Here is a 22,628-nt window from a genome sequence, read left to right as displayed (position 1 = left end):
AAGCTTTGATTGATGAGTGGCTTTCCCTAACCTTTTATGAAAAAGTGATACTTGATATACAAAGATCAGCTGAGGAAACAATAATTCTGCTTTTATTTTTGTGCAATGAACTAAGTAAGTGTTACAGAAATGAACACTGGGTTGGGAACACTGCCAACAGACTTTATAAACATAACAAAATTCCCATTTTTCCTGGGAAAACCTCACCAGCCCAAATAAGATGATGCTTGGGGCTGGTTAAAGGGCAGTCAATGCATAATTTTATTTGGTAGGTAGTATCGGATGGGAAAGTACTTGCCCTCCCCCTGGGCCTTGGTTCCTGTGGCCATTCTTAGTACCTTTCTGCAGGAGAAAATCAAAGCTAAAGGCACAGACCATTAGGATGTCAAGGTCCCACAGCTACCTCACCACTGTGTGACTACTTGAAGTCCATGTGCTCTTCTAGTATTGACTCCCGGCTCCCCTTGATGTAATTCTAATGTGTACCTTTATTCATTCACCTGCCTCTGGCTGTTCCTTACTAAAGGTTAAGTGGTTGTGAAACCACAGGCATTGGAGAATCAAAAGCTGTTTTGTTTTGTTTTGAAGCTCTTGGCCAAGTAGTGGTGCCTTCTAGCTGCCTCTGACAGCTCCAGAGGCAGCTGAGTGGCTTCCTTTGACCATCTGCTGGGCTTTGCTTCATCTTTTACATGCCAACTGCTTTGCCCAAGTGAGGGTCACCATGTGTTAAGACCCTCTAAAACGGTGCTCTAGGGTGATGTTCAGAGACGTCCTGGGCCCCTCCTACAGGTGCAGTTGCTTTTTCAGTCTGATGCTATTTTTCATACCCCTCTGTGAGCTCTCAGCCACAGAACTATTATTACTTACTTGTTGCTGCATGTGGCTGATTCAAACTCATAGGAAAGAGTAATTTTGTCTTTAACACCTCTTCACTGTCATTTGAGGCATATGTTAATGAAAGACAGATTTTGGCATCTACGCACCTCTGTAGCTTCAAGGCCACAACACAAATTCTTTTTAAATGAAGATACAACTGTTATTTTACTTCTATTTATATTTTTAGCTGCACCAAAGCCATCTTTCAGGTACCTTTGTGCCTCTGAAATCCAAAATCATATTCTAATAAATGCCCAACATTTCATCCTTGAATTGGCATTAGTGTACACATGATGCTTTAAATAAAGATGTTTTCACTCATGCTTTATTAATGACACCTCCTGACTTTCCATATTTTAGATTACAGTAGAGATGAATCCCTTTGAAGACATTTAAGGGCTTCCCCTTGTCCCCCCTTTTGCAGCACAGAATGGCTCTTTTCTTTAAAGTGAGGAGTATGCAATGGTGCATGCTCAGCTAGGAGGGATGCCAAATACATGGCTGAAGCCTGTGAGGGGGTAGGGCGAAAGCAGAACTGAGCATATGCAGAATGCCAAAAAGCACTGATTGAATGCTTTTTGCCATGTCATTTTTCTTGGGTTGTTTCCTTCCTTTCCTTCTTGATTTATTCTTGCAGATAAGGGCAACCTACTTATTTGATATATTTACTGGATTTAGAATGAACCCTAACCCTCGAGCTTATCTGACCCAAACTCACCCATTGTCTTATCTCTATTCTTCACTCAGTAGCTCTCACTTTTGCAACTTTGCCATCAGTGCTTGCATTCTTCAATTAAAAGTGCACTGATGAGAGCAGAGGTTTTGTGATTAGACAGGTTGGGGATTAGGCATCGTGGGTAGCTCTGCCACTTAACAGCTCTGATATCCTGGACAAATTACCTAGTATCATAGAATCCTGGTCTTACCTGTAAAATGGCTATAATAAAAGCCAATTCACAGGAGTTTGAGGAATAAACGAAGTACCCTGTACAGTATACATAAAACTTCCTACCCACAGCAAAGAGAATAGAAAATGGAACCAATGCTTTCCTGTGTGACTACTGGGTAATACTTTTTCACAGCATGATTTTTCATGCTACATCATATAACCATTGGAAAACTATTTGTTGAATACTGGGTATGAAGCCATTAGTAACAATACTTTACCTATGTTCAGTTCTGTAGAATGTGTTTTCAGGAGTGAGGCAAATAGCCATATCAACATGTAGTCTACTGATGACTAATAGAGGCAAGAAGGATGAGCAAAAACCTTTGAAAGAAGTCTATTAGGGATGCAAACGAGAAGTCATCTGCGCTTGTAAGGATCATAACACACAATCAGAAGTAGCTATGCTTGATATTCTCAGGCTTCCAAACTTACATGAGTTGGAAAATCATAGGAATACATCATAGAAGTTTTAAGGCAAAAATGTAACTTACTTGAAGTTTAATAATCCAGATGGCTTTAGGTTTTGCACCCAGGAGGGCAGCTATTTGCATATGGGCAGCTATTTTCATGTACAAACTAAAATACATCAATGATTTGGAGTTATATAATGGTAGAAACCAGGATGTGTTCACCATTTGGAGACAGGGCATATGGAACTGAAACAAGCAAGGCAAATAAGTTCTCAGAAGTCGATGCTAACTGGGTGTTTCAAGGCAGACAAATGTGACATACTGAATCCAAAACTTGTAATAATAGAAACTGTTATCTTGACTTTCCTACAACCTTCTTAAGCAATTCTTCATGTAAGAATTTTTACAGTTGGACAATGCTCAAAGTGAATTTTTAGAAAGGGAGAAAAACGGTGGGTGCATTTTAAATATATTTCATTGTTTCTGTAGTATAAAAAGATGAAGGGATGTCTCGCTCTCTCTCTTTTTTTTCTGTTGAAAAAAAAATGGTCCTGTTGAAATTCAGCTCCCTCAGAAGACAGATACGTGAAGATCAGAATGCCTAACCAACTGGTTCTAGCTTTATGGATGTGAGGGGAAAATTAGAATTTCATGCGATTATCAAGTATTTTAAGCTACTACTCAAGTAGATATATTTTGCAACACTTCATGATTTCGTAGTATCTACAGACAACATTCCAAATAGGCCTTTACCTTTCCTTTTTATGCCAAAGTCTATTATTTTCTTCAGCAGCCAGCCCTTCAGCAAGAAACTGAAGTTGATACAGGTAGGCTGAATAGGTAAAAGTCAGTCTAACTGGACAAGCAAAAGACCTGGGGGACAGGGCCTGCTCTGCAGCCATGGGGAATAAGAGATCTACACTGGACAGAGCCTAAGACAGCTCAGTGTGTGTCTCACAGTCCAAATTTGGTTGGTGTATTTTTGAAACTTCTAAAGGTTAACTCACATGCTGTAATACATGATAGAAAAACACGAAGCTGAATTTTACTGTGCTAGTCAAGAGGCTGGCTTGAATCTGCTATTTAGAACTGAGAGAGACAGTACAATTTACATGTGTGAGAATGTGAGAATAATTTTACCTTCTGTTGTTTTTAAAACTACCTTGGGCCATGGTTTTTAAATGGAGACACAAGAAGATCTGCTGGGGTTCCCATAGCAACATTAACTTACCTAAACTGTCTTTGTATGTAATACTTTCACCACTCGTTTGGCTTTTAAATGCACACTTTAATTATGAAATACAACTGAGTTAAGAGACTCAGGAAAAGTTTGACTTTTATATTTGCTGATGCATGCATATTTAAACAGAAACCCTGGTAACTATATTTCTAAGGACTTGCCACCAAGGCAAGTTTAAAGCAAAACTCTTTCTGTGGTCTTCTAGCCACTTATCTCTAACCTCATTTCATTCCATTCTACAGACAACTCTCCAATTGAACTCTCTAAAGACATTTGTATAATACTATGGCTAAAATGAAACAGAAAACAACCAACTGACTTCAAACAGCTCCCTCCTGTATTCTAGGCCTCTATTATTCACCTCAGATAGCTCCTGTATTCTAGGTCTCTATACATTCTAGGGAACTCTTGCCATTCATTTATCACTATCCTCAAAATTAACGTCCATACAAAACAGACTTGTCTTCTTACATTATTCTGAAGGTCAAGGACAAGCTAGAAGCCCATTTCCTTTTAGATGCCTGATTAGTCCCCATTCTTCACAATAGTCCATCTCTCCTTTGGAACTGTTATTGCTGCTACCACTACTATAAGAGGTGTCAGTGGTTACTATCAATTTCTTCAGGATTTCTGTGACTGACAACCAAAGTTTACCATCTAGGTTTCTATTTGAGCATTTGTTGATATATTATCTTAGGTCATGAGTTGGAGGGTAGCACATGAATGCTTTGCCAGCCAGACCCTACTTGGGCTCACTAAAACTGAAGGCTTGGCATTTATTGACTATATTATTCCATAAAATTAAAAGCAATGTAAATATTCAGTAAATATTATGTAATTAAAGGCCCGTCTTAGGAACTCTAGATTTACAAAGTACAATTTGCAAACCAGTATACTTCCTTTCTGGGGTAAGATAGTAAATCTCTAAAGTTATGAGAATTTTTTTGAGTGTGACAGTTGTCTCAAAGAGAATTTATAATTTGTACATTTAAGAATATCTTAAAAGTAATATTACCATGGACTACTCCAATTGTAGGAAGGATAAATTATCATTGCATTTTAAATGTTATTGTCTGAATTTTTTTAAAGAGAGAAAATGGACAATTAAAAAAACAATATACTTTCATCTTGTAGCTTTCCCTACCAACAAAGCATGCCATCTCTCTACTATCAAATGATGGTAGAAAAAGAGTTTGATTGTTTAGGAATTATTTTAATAAACCTTACGAGTAAATAATTTCCTCTACTTCTACAAAAATGCCAGGTTATGATTTTTCAATTATATAACTTACATCAGTAATTTAATTAATTGCTTATAAATGAATATATATATAAATGAATATATATAATAGTCACTTACATCTGCTTAAAAATAAACAAGCTTACCTAAGACAAGATAGCAGGAAACAAATTCTCTTCTCTCATTGTCCGTTAGAAATGAAAGATTTGCCTGAGTCTTTGAGTAGCATTGCCCTCTGGTTTTGTACTTTAACACAATACATAGTTCAATCATAAGAAAGAAGTGGAAATTACAGTTTGGAGCTATTTTGAATCTACTTTAATGGTTTCTGGAATTTTCCTTGGACCCATACTCGGTGTATTTTCACTTGTTTTTTTCTATTGACTTGTAAGCGACGATCAACCAGGTTTTGCTTTTCATCTAATCCAGCCTTGTGGAACATATGGTGGACTTCTCCTTTGAGACAAAAATAGAAATCAAAGACAAGACATGACTAGATAGAAGGAAGGTAATGTGCAACCAAACATTGATGGAATGATTGGTCGTCTAAATTTTATTTATACGAAGAAGTACTGTTTTCTCTATTATAAAAAGTTAAGAAATCCTAGGAAAGCAAGAGATTTTTGTTTTGTATTTCTCTTCATAAAAATATACTAAGTAACCTGAAACCCTAGGTAGTGAGGAGGCTGAGACCTGAGGATCATGGTTCAAAGCCAGCTTGGGCAGAAAAGTCCAGGAGATTCTTAGCTCCAATTAGCTAGCAAAAAGCCAGAAGTGACGTATTGTTCAAGTGGCAGAGTGCTGGATTTGAGCAAAAAAATATAGGAACAGTGCCTAAATTCTAGGACACACATACACACTATGTAAGTTGTATAAACAGACTAATACAACAGGCAATAGCAGGTGTGTAAAACTATTGGCTTCAGCTTTTGACATGTTGAGAGGTACCTTTTTCTGAGTATTCATTGGTTTACAGTGGTCCAAATTAGCACATTAAAATACATGGAGTTTGGTAAAATCCTTGAATACAAGATTCATTTGGTAATGTAAAAAATGTTTTTTGAATAAGAAATTGACCAGAGTTAAATAGTGTTAAAAAACAAAACCAAACCTCAGGACCTTGTGCTTGTGAGACAAGTAATCTACGTGAGCTACATTTCCAGTCCTTAGACAAAAACTTTTTATTGCTTTAAAAAAAAATCTCTCCTTTAGCTGTGACATATTCAGTTGTTTTCATATCCAGACTAACACTCTCTGCAGTTACATTCAGCACCTCTACTTCAGTGTGAGAGTGAAACAAGTTACTTCCTATAGCAGCTTTAATGGAAAAAAGATGAAAAGGGGGGTGGGGAAGGCCATTTTCAAGCTTTTATGTAGTTATAAGCACTGAAGTAAGAAGATATCTGATGTTATGTTAATAACTAAAGCCCCCTTTTTATAGCTTTTTAATTTTTCTGCAACTAATAACAAAAAAGAATTTTCATGGCTAATTATTTACACATATGTTGGCATACCTTGTGTAAAGAAATACGCTCTGGTACCATCTCCTCGAACATAGAAATTCTCAGATAAACAATGCCCTAAAAAATAATAGTGAGAACTTGGTATTTCTTAAAAAAAAAAAAAACCACAATAAGAACCAAAACAATTTGACATCAAATATAAGCAAAGCAATCTTCACGACGATGAAAATAACTTCAATGCAATGTAGTATTACCCTTTTTAAAACGAAGTTGAGTCTTATCATATCTTCCATAGTCCCGAAATAACAGCATTCCCCCAGGCTTCAGTAACTTAGCAAGTCGGTTGACAACTCCTTGCATCCTTTGAAAATAAAGTAAAATACTCTGTGAAGATCTTTCATACACTAGATTTAACTTTCTTAAAAACAAAATAGGAAAACCTCAACAGGCCAGAAATGTAAACTACAAATGTAGGGCAACAAAACAAAAAATATTTTGTCAAAAAGTTAAAAAAAAAAGAAAAAGACTGATTTGCTAAATGATCAGATTGAAAAGGCCAAGAGTTTTAAAAAAAAGTCAATGATGTATGATGCCAAAGTTAAACTGTGAAACCACAGATGTTCCTGATACTTGCAGCAAAGTAAGATGTTTGAGGGAGATAAAACACACACGCGCGCGCGCACACACACATACACACACACACACACACACACACACACAGTTTTCTCGGGCTACTCCAAATTGTACATATTTAAGCAGAAATCATCTTTACTCCAAGTTAGCTCATTCCACTGGCTTTATTTGGTTCAAAGGTATACTCACTCACATCATGTATTGATTTCACTTCATACACTACTTTCTCTTTTCTCCCCTCTACTAGTTTCACTAGGACGTACTCCTGTCTCCTGAAGCCTGGAAACAGAACCACTTCCTAATGTGCCTTATTATCTTTCCTGAATGCCACCTGTAAGTTACTTTATTTAAAATCATGGCTTTGCCAAATCACCTCCTTGCACAAAAATTTTCCATGATTTTAATCAGGAAAAAATTTATTTCTTAGTACAGCTCTTAAGTCTACTACTGACCTTAATGAATCATGACATCTTTTTTACTGCTTCCAAACCTAAAGTATCTCTTTCAGTTTAACAAACTGACATTCTTGGTTCTGTAACCCATGCCTTTGCTAATATAGTTTCCTCTCCTGACTCCTTCTTACTCTTTGCCTATTTAAATCTTATTTATACCCTGATTCCCAGCTCAATGCTGGGACACCCTTGCTTTCTTCCCTTTAATAAACTCATTCTGTTTATGTGGCATGTAGTCAAATATAACCACTTACAAGTGCTGCTAATTTAGTGTCTCTGGGTTATGTGTTCATGGCTCTTGTGATTATGGGCTAGGACAGCAAAGATTCAGATCTCATATCAATACTGAGTGACAAGAGTTAGCAGCAAGTTTTACTGACAAGAACCTATGAAGCCCTAGGAATGACAGAGTATAAAATTTATTACCAATGTGATTATCATATAGTTTAGCTGTTAAAAAATCCTTGCCACATCTACTTTATCTAAGTGACTTAAAGCTAAATTGCTTGACATTTATTTGTGCCAAGATTTTCCAAACTGCCACAATTCTCCTTTTTTGGAACTTGTCTGGACACAAATCTACTACTTACAATTCTAAAAGATCCTGAAGACATTGCTTTGACTTTGCTGCTACCCATATTCCAGTCACTCATCTTAATATAATTAATGAATTCATAACTTCTTTTTGATGGACTTTATTATGTTACTGAGGTCAGCCCCAAATTATACCACTTACGTGATACTCCTACCTTAGTTTCCTGAGTTGCTGAAACTTCAAGTACAGATTACTATATCTAACTCACTTACATTATATATTTAGATCATTTCCATGTAGGAAAGAAAGCAGTACTGACATGATACATCTGAATTTACTTTATAATAAACAAAATGAAACATTGTACCAGGAAGGCAATATTCTCAAGACATCTGCTTTCCCTTTCCTTTAACATTAAATTCAAATCATGAGAAAATACATTTTCTAATTTCAATAGTCTTTTTGCAGTCTTGTTTAGAATTTATATATTTCCTGTTATGAGTGCCAAATAGGAAATCTTATTCTTCATCCACCTACATAGTCTCTTTAACTATTCATATAAGGTAACAAAATACACAGATGACATCTTTCTGCTAGTACTTGAACATGGCCAACAGATTAACAGATTGGCAGAAAAGAAATAAGTGATAGAAATGAGAGGAAAAAGTAGCTTCATGAAACTCGATATACTTATAGGTGCAAATATAACTCTCTTTTGGATTTCTTTGGAAATCTAATTTGTTCTCCTTAAGTGAACAAAGTGTTCATCTTTTCTAAGTAAAAAGACAGTGTCCTAGTGACTTTGTAATTGCAAAAAAAGAAACACATGGTAAGTCCATTTCTTTGGAACAGGGTTATGTTCATCCACCAAAGTTGTGGGTCCCAGTCCGTTCACTCTTTCTAGAGATTGTGAAAACTAAGTTTTAGGAAGCTTTATAAAAGCACACACATGCTGAAACACATAGAAGGCAGCAAGAATTTAAAGAAGATGATCATTTCCATTGCTGTAATACCACGTTGACTTGCTGTAGGAAAGCTACATTTATAGTTTTTTAATTAAAGAATTAACATTGATTTTTACATCATATTTCAAATGACAAGTTTAACAAACAAGTGTTCAAAAAGGGAATCTCTATATACAATTACTGGGACTTAGTTTTTAGAACTTAATCAAAATTAGGCTAAGGGTTTGTATGTCATGGAAACATATTAATTTATGAAATAAAACATTATGTCTATAGAGTCATAAGTTTTTATGTCTATATAGTTATTTTTATATTTCTATTACCATGTCCATAGCATTGGGTATGCAACTATTGAGTCCTTACCCTTGTACTCTTTGGATCTAATAGCCACTTATTAAGGATACCATGCTACATTTATAGTTTTAAAACAGTGTACAAATATACAGTCACTAAGTATTTCAGGTCTGAGGCTACAGCCCAGTGGCAGAGTACTTGCCTCACATCTACAAGCATGTGTTTGTGTGCATGTTCATGTCTGTGTATGACGGTCATCAGCCCACCTTAGATCATAAAGGCCCAAGGATAATCTGGCAAATCACTGTAACTCCAAATTCTTTAGCAGGCTTCTTTAAGACAAAAATTTAAAAGCCCATCATTAAACCTGAATGAAGTCAAATAGACCTATAGCCCACCTCTTCATGAACATTCAGAAAGATGCGGAATCAAAGATGTTTGTTTCTGATCACCAAGTACAATTTCCCTTCTGGGAGTCTATTAGGCTGTGCTGAATTTGTAATTTTCTTGAAGCACTGTCACTTTTAATAGGTATGTGTCTTGCCAGAATATGCTCACTTCATTCTGACAGTGACAGAAAGCTCACTAATGAAATAGTTTGACCAGTTTCTTTCTTAAAGTGTGAAGAAAGGGCGGGGGGAGGCCTACATTTAAAAGGCTGCATATTATACATAATGTAGTTCATGAAATAATAAATTCAAGAATTGTCATTTTTGCTTTGATAGTTCTAAAAACCACTCCTGACAAAGGAGCTTTATACATCTGGTTTGCCCTTTTCCCGTCACTTACCTGTCAGGATGAATAGAAGAGAGCACAAAGACAAGGAGGACAACATCCAGGATCCCGTCTGGGAAAGGATAGGGCACGCCATCATCACATACATCATGCACAAAGGCGGAACACTGGGCAGCCCTGTAGGATGAGTGTGTCTGGCACAAAGAAGGAATAATAATAATTTTTTAAGTTAGCAGATTTCCCAGAGGGTTTACCTTAATGAAAAGGTCAATAGTTTTATAACTCTTCCCCCCACCCAAGAGTTTTTATTCTATAAGTCTCAATGCACTTTATTTCCAATTCTGTATTCTGGTAGCTTATTTCAAGCTGCTCCCAAATTTGAAACTCAGCACTTGGCCTTGGCATATGTTTCTGAAGGCCTACTGTGTTCAGAGGAACTGAGCAATGCTCCAAATCTCCCACTGCTTTCGGTTTTCTATACTACATATTCAAAATTAGATGATAGTGACAGCCGTATGATTCTGGAAGTATGTTAAATCACTCAATTGGAATCTCTAATTCTCATTACCTAAACAAAGAGCTGGAAATGTTTCTCTCCTTTTCTATTTCTCCCTACTTTAACCTGGTTATAATAAAACAAACCCTTGCTAAAAAGCAATCATTTGTGTATGTCAAAATGGAATAGAATACAAACCATTTCAATACATTTTTTTAAACTTTAATTTAAAAATAATTTTAAAAAGTTACAGTAAAATGGGGCTGGGAGTTTGCCTAGTGGTAAAGTGCTTGCCTGACATGCACGGAGACCCGGGTAACGCATACACAGAAAAAAGCCAGAAATGGTGCTGTGGCGCAAGCGGTAGAGCTCTAGCCTTGAGAAAGCCTAACGATAGTGCTCAGGCCCTGAGTTTAAGGCCCAGGACTGGCAAAAAAAAAAAAAAAGTTACACTAAAGTGACATGCACATATAATCTGTCGACAGAATTAACACTAGATAGAAATATATCAACACGTGAACATTTATTTACTCTACAAATGTGACTATACATATATTTTTTCTCCCCATTAACTATTATTTTAGGAAAGTTGTGACTATAGGTATATTTTTCTCCCCATTAGCTATTATTTTAGGAAAGTTAGCAATGAATATTATTATAAGAAATTAAGTTTTTAGGGCCAGGAGTTTGGCCTAGTGGTTAAAGTGCTTGCCTAGCATGCACAAAGACCCGGGTTCGATTCCTTGGTACCACATATATAGAAAAAGTTGGAAGTGGTGCTGAGGCTCAAGTGGTAGAGCTCTAGCCTTGAGAAAGTCCAAGGACAGTGCTCAGGCCCTGAGCTCAAGCCCAGGACTGGCAATAAAAAAAAAAAAGAAATTAAGTTTTTACTTAATTTTTAAATGTATTTTTTTGTATTTTCTTTTTGGTACTGGGGATCAAATCCAGGACACTGCACTTGTTAGGCAAGAGCTTTACCACTGAACTCCATTCTGGCCCACGTTTTTACTTAATTTTTAAAAGCCTTAATGTGTTTACTGCACATTTCTATTGATAGAATTTGCTTTCCCTTTCTATTTATTAAACTTCTGTCTTCATTCAAAGTTAAGTCCTCACTCGCATTCTGGGACTTGTATGACAAGCCTAGGTTCCCCACTGTTTTTGTGATAGAATAGGACATTTCAGATTCATGACAAATGCCTTCACAGATATTTTTCATTTCACAAATTTTAATTAAACCAATTAAGGCTTTTTTTTTTTTGGTGGGTCATAGGGCTTGGTCTCTGCCTGAGCACTGTCCCTGAGCTCTTCAGCTCAAGGTTACCACCCTACCCTTGAGCAAAGCCCCATTTTCCATTTTCTAGAGGTTAATTGGTGAGAAGAGTCTCAGGTCCTTTTGTGCCTGGGCTGGCTTTGAACCTTGATCCTCAAATCCAGCCTCTTGAGTAGCTAGGAGTGAGCCACTGCGTCCAGCTAAGGCTTTAAAGATACAAATACAAGCAAGATCTTGTAGAATTAAAGTCTATTTTACAATACAAAAACTTTGATTTTTAATTGGTTTCCTCTGAAATTAAGTTGCTTGAGTATGATTATTTATGAGCAGATACACAGGCTTCATTTTGTAGGTTAGTATCTTCTAGTCATCCCGGGGTGCTGTTGGCTTACTTAGGAATGCTTGTCCTTTGAGGTCTATCTTAAATCCATACCAATTTTTATTGCCTTAGAATAATTAACATCATATGTATCAGAAATTGTAAAAACTAAAAAATGGTTGCAGAAAACATTTGATCCAGAGACATTTCAAAAGAACCACTTTGAAAGCAAACAAATGAGACTATCTTAAAAGAAGGCATACCTTTACAAGCTCAACAGCTCCAGATGCAAAATCACAACAATAGAGAAAGGATTCTGGAAGAGTCCTAGGAAAATGGAAGGAAGTTTAATTTACAGTCAAGATTTGGTCAAACCAGAGAAGTATAGGTTTGACTAACTTATTAGACTTCTGGATGGCATCTGGCTTGTCTTATCTTACAATTTCTACACGTGTTCATGGGTGACTTCATGCTGTTTTTCAACAAAAATTTATTAGCAACAGGGTAGCTTAACTCCTATTGCTTGGGTCTATCTTCCATAGTTTTCATCTGACTCCTGCAGGGGAAATCTACAAATTCCATTTTGTAGCTCCTGAGATCAGTCAATGTTCATCCTTCTCCAGGAATTCTCAGGCCCCTGTACTTTCATTATTTTTCCTTTCTGAACAACTCATTTGGCTCTTGAATCTCTCAGAGACTCCTATGACTTGATGGAGAAGAAACATATCTTTTCTTTTCCTTCCTTCCTTCCTTCCTTCCTTCCTTCCTTCCTTCCTTCCTTCCTTCCTTCCTTCCTTCCTTTCTTCTTTCCTTCCTTCCTTTCTTTTTTTTGCCAGTCCTGGGCCTTGAACTCAGGGCCTGAGCACTGTCGTTGGGCTTTGTCAAGGCTAGAGCTCTACCGCTTGTGGCACAGCACCATTTCCAGCTTTTTTCTATGTACGTAGTACTGAGGAATCAAACCCGGGGTCTCCATGCATGTCAGGAAAGCCCTCTACCACTAGGCCAAACTTTCCACCCCAAGAAACACATCTTTTTGTAGTGGTATATAAGCACTACTTCTAGAAACATCCATCCATTAATTAGCCTTTGGATTTAAGCACTCTCCACTGGTCTTTATAGGAAATTTAGTAACAAGGGATGGCCTGTGGCTATTCAGGGCAGATATATACCCTTCCTGCTCATCCCCTGTGTACTCATATCAAATAACCTTTGCATCATGTGGCTAAGAACCATGTTTCAATTACACAAAAAGGTCAGTACATCAGTAAACAACACTCCTAAATATAAGTGTGGTCCTGGCTCTTGAGTATTTTATGCTTTTGTTTAGGACAACTTTGATAGGGATGTGCAGAAGGTAAGCATTCTAAAGTGTAAACCTAAAAAAAAATTGTCATGGGGAAGACGGCATTACTGAGGAGAAGAGGAAATGGTCTAAGGGTTTAGAGGTTAGAAGCACCTGCCAGGGACAAGAAGTAGAGCTGATTTTGAGAACTCATACTAGTATGTGGCAGTACATATAAACGGGCCTTAAAACACAAAACGTAAGAGGACGAAGGAAGGGATGACACTGAACAAGCATTGTACTTATAAACCTGACTTACAAAACTGTTACCTCTTTTGGCAACTACTTAATGATAATAATAAAGAATGAAAAATAAGGTCTCCAGAATCAAAATAAAAGTTAAAAACCTCCACAAAATTCAGACTTCAAAATTTTATTTAAGAAGCATTTGAAATAAGGCAGACTTCTAAATAAACATTGAATATAAGCACAAACATAAATTTATCAACATTCAAAACAACCTCAGATTACAACTCTGAAGGCTACTCACTGATGAATACTAATGGTCAGGTATAATTAATTCATTTTGTTGCAATAGAGATTTACATTAAAGTTAAGATTTGCTCATACAAGTTAACATATGATGAGTAGAACTTGGTTAACCAGTACCAAAACAAAGTTAAAACTTGAACTGATTTTTTCTTTCAGTTGTTTCATGTAAGTAAACAGTATTTTTCCAAAATGGTGTCAGACACTTATGATCCAAACATTCAGAAATAAGCCAGAGACTTGGAAATTCTAGGCTACCTTGGTGAGACCTTGTCTCAAAAACCCAAGCATATAAAAATAAATTAATTAGTTAAAGTGGATCGCAAAGTATGGTTTGGCAATTTGAGAATTCTCTAACATTTAATAAATTTAACAAAAAAGTAAGCATATGGAATAAAAAATAAGATGGTACTTTATATAACCCTGTTGTTTCCTCTGACATCAGATTTGTATTCTTCCAAGTGATTGTAAGTGTTTGAGATATTCTCAGCTAATACTCAGATGTACACAATGTAACTTGATCTAATGGTACGCGGGCTCTGGAATCAGATTGCCAAAGGTTTGATTCCTGGCTCTCCCATCTATTTATGTACTAAAAGACAATTTAATTTCTCATCTTTAAAATGGAGATGAAAGTGGTATCTAAGGTAGTTATAAGGGCTGAATGGATGCATACAGTAATGTTTCCAGCAAAGTATTTGAGTCAAGAGTGTTAATAAATGGTAGTCATTTCTATTAATGGTTGTTGTTATTAGTAGTGTTGTCATAGATCTGCCTCTGCTTTCTCAGGACTTTAAAACTAACATAGTCCTCTGTCTTGATATATCTAACATACTATAAGATGTCTGAAGACTACTTTGGGTTTTTACTGAATACCTACCAGATACAGAACAGTCTAAAAGCTAAAGGAAAGCATGTGTCATTTGCCAATCAAAGTGGCAGCATGACCTCTCAGATGCAATTCCTACTACATCAGCATCCCAAGTTAAAATCTTGTGACCACCCAATGACTTTCCAGAACCTTTCTGTAAAATCAGCTGACTGCCTTGGCTCTTCTCCCAGGAAGCAGGTGTAAATATCACTACTACCAGCAAGCACTCTCTTGGCAGGGCTGTTAGGAATTAAATGATCCTTGGAAAATGATCTGACCTCTCAATTCCAGAGATATAATTATGGTAAGATATTCTGAAAATATAAAACATTAATCCTATATTCTCCAAAAGTAATGAAACAATTTCTTAGGTGGGAAAAAAAACAGTGTTCACTTTGGAGGCAGATCACTGGTTGGCTTTTAAAGATGGTATTAATTATCTTAGGCTATTGAGCTTCCATGATATCTAAAACATGGATATGAAGCAAAAGAAGACTCAAGAAGAGAGTCAGAAATAATTAGTTTGAGGGAGAAATAGAAAAAATACAACTAACAAGTAGGAAATCAGAGTTAAGCAATCAAGAAAATACTGAGCCCTAACCACCTATATTGAACTGTTAGGCAACTTGATTAGGAATATAAAAGAAATAATTAATAAATTCCAGTGTATATATTTATGAATATTGTAAGTTCTGGTATCACTGGACTGAAGGATTCGGGCAATGTAATAAAAGGGACCAGAAAATTTCAGTGCTGACACTGAAAAAGGGAAAACAAAGATAATAAACAGAAAAGAGAAAATCCATTTAAAACTGTAAGTTTACCAGTATCGCTTGCACATAGCCATTTTAACTGGTCACTGGATGCTATTAAGGAATTACTACTTGTTAGGTTGGGTTTATTGAAGTGTTAGAGAATGTCCTAACTTCTGGAAATGTATCTTGAGTAATAGAAGGTGAAGTGTCATGATATTGGTATTATGTTAATAATTGTTGAAAAAAGGTGGTGAATTTATGCAAATTAATTTTACTTATTCTTTGTCAAATGTGTTTACATTTTCATAATAAAAAGTTTAAAAGATCACACTGCTAAATGAAAAATATGCATGTAAAATGAAAATTCTGTCAGTGGTTATGTTTAAGAAGGTGGAAATGATGAGTGAACCCCTCCTTCCCCTAACAGAAATATTCTACTCTATGCTTATGCTGATTTTATTGTCGAAAGATAATGTGAAAACTATTGTGTGAACTTCCCTTTTAAAAACAGAAAACAAAACAAAAAAGGAACTTGACAGAGTCATGTAGGTCTAAAGTATTTGGAAGGTTTAATAAGGTGTGTCTCCCTCATCATGGAAATCCTCAGACAGAGGTGAAATGGTGAACAGAAAGGGTGGGTCAGGAAATATCTCTGGTCCTATCATCTACTTTTATTTTTGAGACTGGGGATAGTTGCTGCCACTTCCAAACAATCTCAAACCTACACACACTGATGTGACATGTGAAGGTCCTACACACACTGAGTGTTGCTCCAGAAATGATGACAAATAAGAAGACTAAGGTGTGTAAACTTTAGACTTAATTTTCTGTGTAAAACCTCCTGGAGAAACACATAATATCTGAGGTGACTGTGTTAGCTTGGTGAAAGGATAAAATCTCTTGTTCCCTTGTTCTCTTATCCACATAAACACAAGCTTAAACATTACTTCAAATCCACAGTGTATAGCCTGTGGCTGTAAAAGATCTTTTAAGAGTGACTCTCAGCTCATGAGAAATTAGCAACTAAGACACTCCTTTTGAAATTTGCTTTATTCACTAATAGCATATACAGGACAACATTTTTTTTTTTTTTTTTTTTGGTCCTGAAACTTGAACTCTGGGCTTGGGCACTGTCTCTGAGATCTTCAGCTCAAAGTTACTGCCCTACCCCTTGAGCCTCAGTGCCACTTCCAACTTTCTGGTAATTGGAGAAAAGAGTCTCACAGACTTTTTAGTGCACAGGCTGGCTTTGAACTGCGATCCTCAGATTCAGCCTGAGTAGCTAGGATCACAGGCATGAGCTACCGTGCCCAGCCAGGACAACATATTTCTAAAAGTTCTCAACATCCCATCAATATGTAATATTCTGGAGGAAAAACTCTTAAAACTCACTGTAAGGTGTTCAGAATTGGAAAAACACTGCTTCCAGCACCACAGCCAACCTAAAATCAACAGAAAAAAACAAATACCATGAATGTGTTAAATTTTCCTTTGATTTCCTGTCAGATATTTATTAACAGCAGCAAGTAAACTGGGTCTCTGAATATGGTAGAGCTTTCTAAATTCAAAGACAGTGAAATAAAGTATAATACTAAAAAACTTAATTATGGAAACATTTAAAACTTGTATACAACAAGGCTGCAAATAAAATCAAATTGAGAGGTGACTACCATGATGTGGAAAAAAATCTGCAATAAATATGATGAAGGGCAATGCTCATTAAAAAAGCAAAGGAGTGTGGCGAGACCTCAAAAGACTAAATATAGAGCTTCCCTATGATCCAGCAATCCTACTCCTGGGCATTTACCAAAATGTCCAGAAACAAGGACATACTAAACTTACTAGCACAACGCTGTTCATTGCAGTATAATTTATCATAGCTAAAATATGGAAACAACCCAGATGCCCCTCAGTAGATGAATGGATCAAGAAGATGTGGTACTTATACACAATGGAATTCTATGCTGCCATCAGAAAAAAAATGACATTGCCCAGTATGTAATGAAATGGAAAGACTTGGAAAAAATCATATTAAGTGAAGTAACCCAGACTCAAAGGAACATAGGCTCAATGGTTTCCCTCATTTGTAAGAATTAGTACACATCTAGGACACTCCTAGAAGAGGATTACAATAACTCAAAAGCTATGTACATAAGGTTATACAGGAAGAGACTAAACAAAATGAACTCTAGGATATGGAAACAAGAGGTTTATCTTGCGTGATTGTTGTCTTTAATGTACTATGTGCAGTTATTTCTTTGCTCTTTTTCCCCCCTTATGGTTAATCTCATGTATCTGATTTTGTTACCTGGCATATTATATATACATTTATTTGTTTATTTGAAATAGGGAATGGAAGGGGGTAAAACAAGATGATTGGGAGGGAAAGGGTGACAAAAACATGAGAGGGGGTAGCAATGTTCAAGAATTAATGCACCTATTACCTTTACAAATGTAATTATAACCCCTCTATACATTACCCTGACAATAAAAAAAGAAAAAAGGAAAAATGGACAGAATGCAAGCAAGCACAAATGACATTTTAACACTTGCAAAACTATGTAACAAACTTGGTTATAAAAAATGTGCAAATAAAACAAGGTATAATGTTTGTCTAATAAAGGAAAAATATCTAAAATAGAAGAATATTTCGATCAAAGAGGGTATGATGAGGTAAGACATAAGCTGCTATGGAGCTGGAATTATTATAAACTTTTGTTTTGGTATAGTTCCTAGGGCTCAAACTCATCGCCTGAATGCTGTTCCTGATTTTTGGTTCAAAACTAGTGTTCTACTTATGTCACAGCTCTACTTCTAGATTTTTGCTTGTTAATTAGAGACCATCCTGCTCAGATGGCTTCAAACCATGATCCACAGATTTCAACTTCCTGAGAAGCTAGGATTACACGTGTGAGCCACCAGCCCATAACTTCTTAGAAAGCAATTCAACAATGTCTTAAAAGTATTGTTAAGAAATTATAATCTAGTAAATGTAATATAACAATAAAAAGAAAATGCAATTAAAACCCTTTTGTTGCAGAAAGCCTGAAAACAATCTAAATGCCTACTAGTATGAAAATAGGTAAGTAAAATTGTACAAGTTCACATAGCAAAGTGTTTTCCTGCAATGAAAATATTTTTAAAAAGTAATACATTTTTGCAATTTGGAATTTGAACTCAAGGCCTCGCATATGCTAAGCAACAGCTCTATTGCTGCATCATACCTCCAGCTCTCTGGAGAATTTTTAAAGACAGAGAAAACTGTTTATAATATAATAAAGGCGAATTCCCCGGATGCCTCTATAGCATACATAAAAGGAAGTAAGTAAAATGATAAGTGTGGTCAACATCTGTTCATGGTATTGTGGATAATTTTATTTTTCTTTGCTGCTCTTCATTTCTTTTTATTTCTCTTTAGTTCTCTAATGGCAAATTCTTGTAATCAACATATATTATCTTTATAATAAAAGATAGGAATTAGTTTTCACAAATAGAAAATTGAGATCTACACTAGATTATGATAAATTATACACAACTTATTTCTACCTCACATAAGAGGGGGTAATTACTGAGAGTAAAAATTAATGCCAAAATTTTATCTTCTCTCCGGGCAAGAGTTTGGACTAGTGGTAGAGAGCTTGCCTGTATGCACAAAGACCTGGGTTCGACTCCTCAGAACCACATACATAGAAAAAGCCAAAAGTGGGATTGTAGGTTCAAGTGGTAGAGCTCTAGCCTTGAGAAAGCCCAAGTACAATGCTCAGACCCTTGAGTTTAAGGCCGGGGACTGGCAAAAAAAAAAAAGAAAAAAAAATCCCTCAAACAAAATACTCCTCTTAAGTTAGAAATGAAATCAAATTAAGAGAAAAATGCAACAAAGATGAAATTGAAGACACAATTAAAACCTGACTGACAATAAAATCTTTTCATAGTTTTAGTGAAAACTCAAATAAAGCTGTTTTATTCAATCATGTAAAAATGCTCTTGTGAATAGGAGCAAATAGTACACCACCATCTGACTGTCTTCATTTCTCCTGAAATCATATCATTCTTCTTGGCTGCACAGAACAAAACTGCTATAAAGTACAATGGTTGTTTTCTGTCAAACTGAATATGTTAATACATGGATAGAGTCAATGTCAGTGGACCTCAGTGACTTGGATCTCAATGAAACAAATGGACGTCCATCATAACTTTCTCTTGCCTGAGTGGAAAGTCTCCGATTTACCAATAATAGACAGGCAACTCCTCAGAAAGCTCAAATGGGATCGAAAGAAAGAAAAAGCAAAAAGTATCTCAGGGATGAAAAGTGTATCTGGTAGCCTGATTCTGGGTGCAAAGTGCATAATATTTCCTAACATTTGAAGAGCTGAAGTGTTTCACAAATGAATAAAATGCTCAGCTATGTTAAACACATTGAATAAATTGTTCAAATTAAAAAAAAACTTTACTGAATACACACACCACCACTTCGTGCTATCATTATAAGTTTAAGTCTATAACTGTAATTACTCAGGCTGGATCTGGGTATCACAGATTCAAACTAGTCTAGGCAGGGAAAGTCCATGAGACTTATGTCCAATTAACCAGTAAAACACTAAAAGTGGAGCTGTGATTCAAGTGGTAGTGTTATGAGCAAAAAAGCTATATAGCTATATAGATCTATCTATGTATCTATCTATCTATGTATCTATCTATCTATCTATCTATCTACCTAAATCCCTTAACTAATTAAGTATTCTGGGCATTTAGATTTGGTATTTTTTCACCCAAACAACCTGTATCACTAATAAAATAATAGTGCCTATACATTTAAAAGTGTTCTCAGTATATACCTTTAGCCTTTAAACACAGTACCTCTAGAATTCTGAAAGTGGCATTGCTACCAGGAAACACTTCAGTCTTCTTAAGTCCTTTTCTGGCTTCTTCAGGCTCCATGTTGGAAAAGTCAGACCTTGGTTGGCTTTGATCATCTGAGAAACCATTTTTCTTGAAATGTTTTTTTGGTTCTTGTTTTCTTGAGAAGCAATCTGCAGCATTAGTCTTTACATGATCGCACGATAACTCTTCTACCTTCTCTTCAATTTTTTGATCAAATGGAAGAATTTCAGGAAATTCCCTCAACAGCCAATTACGATTCTTGAAAAACTTATTCTTATGAATCTTATAAAAGGTGTCCCAATATTTGCTAGCTTCACTTTCATACTTAACTAAAATGAAAGACAAAAAGACTTAATTACTATGAAGAATATTTATCATCAGCTACTAGTTTGGCAACTGTTAAGTATATTACATTATTTACTGACAGTTATTTTGCTATTTAATACCCTTAATATTATAATAATCATACTAATAAAAAGTTAAAATTAGAGGTGTATTTAATTCCCTTCAAAATATCAGAATATGAGACATTTGGTCCTAATCCCATACGTAAGTCTGCTCTTACTGTAATAGTAACTAATTTTTGTGAGAAATATAATAAATGTAAACTACTTTCTACTGTCTAATTTTGGAATCTTAACACATTTTTATCAATAATTTTTAAAGAGAACAGCTTCTTTTTTGTCTCTACTCAGAGTCATAATCCTTCTGCCTCTGCCTACTCAGAAGCTGGGAATACAGACATGTATTACTATGTCTTGCTAAAAAAGCAGTTTCAATATGACAAATGGTGATCAGAAAGGAAGCTATGAAATTATAAGTCACACAATTTTAGAGCTGGGGTTCGTTGAATAGTCTACTCTAGCCTCCTGGTTTTGCTTTGGAAGAAGGCCCTGAGCTCATGTGTTTAAGGTCCTATAGCCTCAATTATCATGGAATCAGATCACATTTTTGACTCCGAATCTGCCGTCTATCCCACAAGTCATCACATTCTTTTGACTTCTCTAACCATAAAGCCTTCAAGAGAAATACTGATGCTTTCTTAGACAGATAATTTGTCATGCTGATCCAAGACCAAGTGGCCAGGGTTAGGGCAATGTCTCTAAGCTTCAGGAAATTCTTAGCCATCTCCTCTTCTCACTGGTTTCTTATATTAATAAAGGAATCCACATGCTCTCTTATCTTCCCAAGAAACATGATTTAACTTCTACTATAGAACAGACTAATTCTAGGCTTAATCCATTGGACTATTACTTTTCCACAATGCAGACAGTGATTTTGTTGGTGGTGGTTGTTTGAGGCAGTGTCTCACTATATAGCCCAACCTGATGACACATCAAATTTCAAAAGTACAAAAGCTTTCTAATGGATATAGAATAATTTCCAGAATTATGATTGGGGGCAAAAGCAAGGTATGTAAACATTATGCAATCATTCATTTAAAAAAAGAAAGAAGAAAGGAGGAAGAGAAGAAAAACTACATGTGTGTGTGTATTCAGAGACATAAAAGTATATGTATAAGTTCACTATCTTGAATAGGCAAAAAGAAATACCTTTGGATGGATAGGTGCATAATTAATAACAATGAATTGCATAATCCTTTCCTATAAGGAGGGGAACAGGGGGGCTGAGAGCATAATTTCAAGATTTTTTTTTTTGCCATTCCTGGAGCTTGAACTCATAGCCTGGGCACTGTCCTTGAGATTTCTTATCACTTGAGCCACAGTACCACTTCTGGCTATTTCTGTGTACCTTGTACCAAGGAATCAAACCCAGGGTTTCATGGATGCTAGGCAAGCACTCTACCACTCGAGACAATTTGAAGTATTTTTTTCTGAATCTTGATTTATGTGGATTTACTATCCATTTCAAAATAAGCTACACTAAAACTAAAGGACTCATTTCATCCATAATTTGAAAAAAAAACACGAGCCTCAGGATAACTGTCTGTAGTCAGAATTAGAGTTTTCCTTTTCTTTTATCCATTTCATCATTTTGGTCAAGTGCCATGAACCTCTGCACATCTAGCCATGCAACTTCCTTTCCACCAAAACTGAATTGTATGTGGCAGTAGGGCTGCCATAAAGGCCAAAACTCTCATCTCTGGAAAATGATGGTGGATCTCTATTACAATAACAAAAAAAACCATATGATTGTTAAGTCCCAAACATGTTCACACTTGCATTGAGGGAAGGAAGTCTACTTTGGTTAATATAAAGGTGTATATTTATCTTGAAAACAGTGTTAGCCTACATCTAACAACTGGAATGTATTTGGTATTCTGTGCAAGAAAGCAAAACAGCGTTCTGAAAATTAAGACTCAGGAGAAATTAGAAAGCTTCCAAATTTCCCAAGGGTCTTCTTAAACCTTTTCTTTCTTTATCTTAAAGTCTCTTTGAAACTCATACTA

General features: G+C 35.8%; 1 protein-coding gene across 1 annotated transcript in view; it reads right to left on the bottom strand.

Moving 5' to 3' along the window:
* Positions 1-4,813: 4,813 nt before the first annotated feature.
* Positions 4,814-22,628, bottom strand: part of Mettl8 (methyltransferase 8, tRNA N3-cytidine) — an 86,693-nt gene continuing 68,878 nt past the window's right edge. Inside the window, exons 4-10 of the mRNA XM_090342650.1 lie at positions 20,195-20,547; positions 16,730-16,779; positions 12,144-12,207; positions 9,847-9,986; positions 6,433-6,539; positions 6,230-6,295; positions 4,814-5,171 (exon numbers count right to left, since the gene is read on the bottom strand). Coding sequence (XP_090198776.1) covers positions 5,029-5,171; positions 6,230-6,295; positions 6,433-6,539; positions 9,847-9,986; positions 12,144-12,207; positions 16,730-16,779; positions 20,195-20,547 — 923 coding nt within the window. The 3' untranslated portion in view covers positions 4,814-5,028. The remainder of the gene's footprint in view (positions 5,172-6,229; positions 6,296-6,432; positions 6,540-9,846; positions 9,987-12,143; positions 12,208-16,729; positions 16,780-20,194; positions 20,548-22,628) is intronic.

The sequence above is a fragment of the Megascapheus bottae genome, chromosome 12 (assembly GCF_031878675.1).
Source record: "Megascapheus bottae isolate mThoBot1 chromosome 12, mThoBot2.hap1, whole genome shotgun sequence".
NCBI lineage: Eukaryota > Metazoa > Chordata > Mammalia > Rodentia > Geomyidae > Megascapheus > Megascapheus bottae.
Note: the sequence above shows the minus strand (reverse complement) of the source record. Positions and strands in the feature narration are given on the sequence as shown.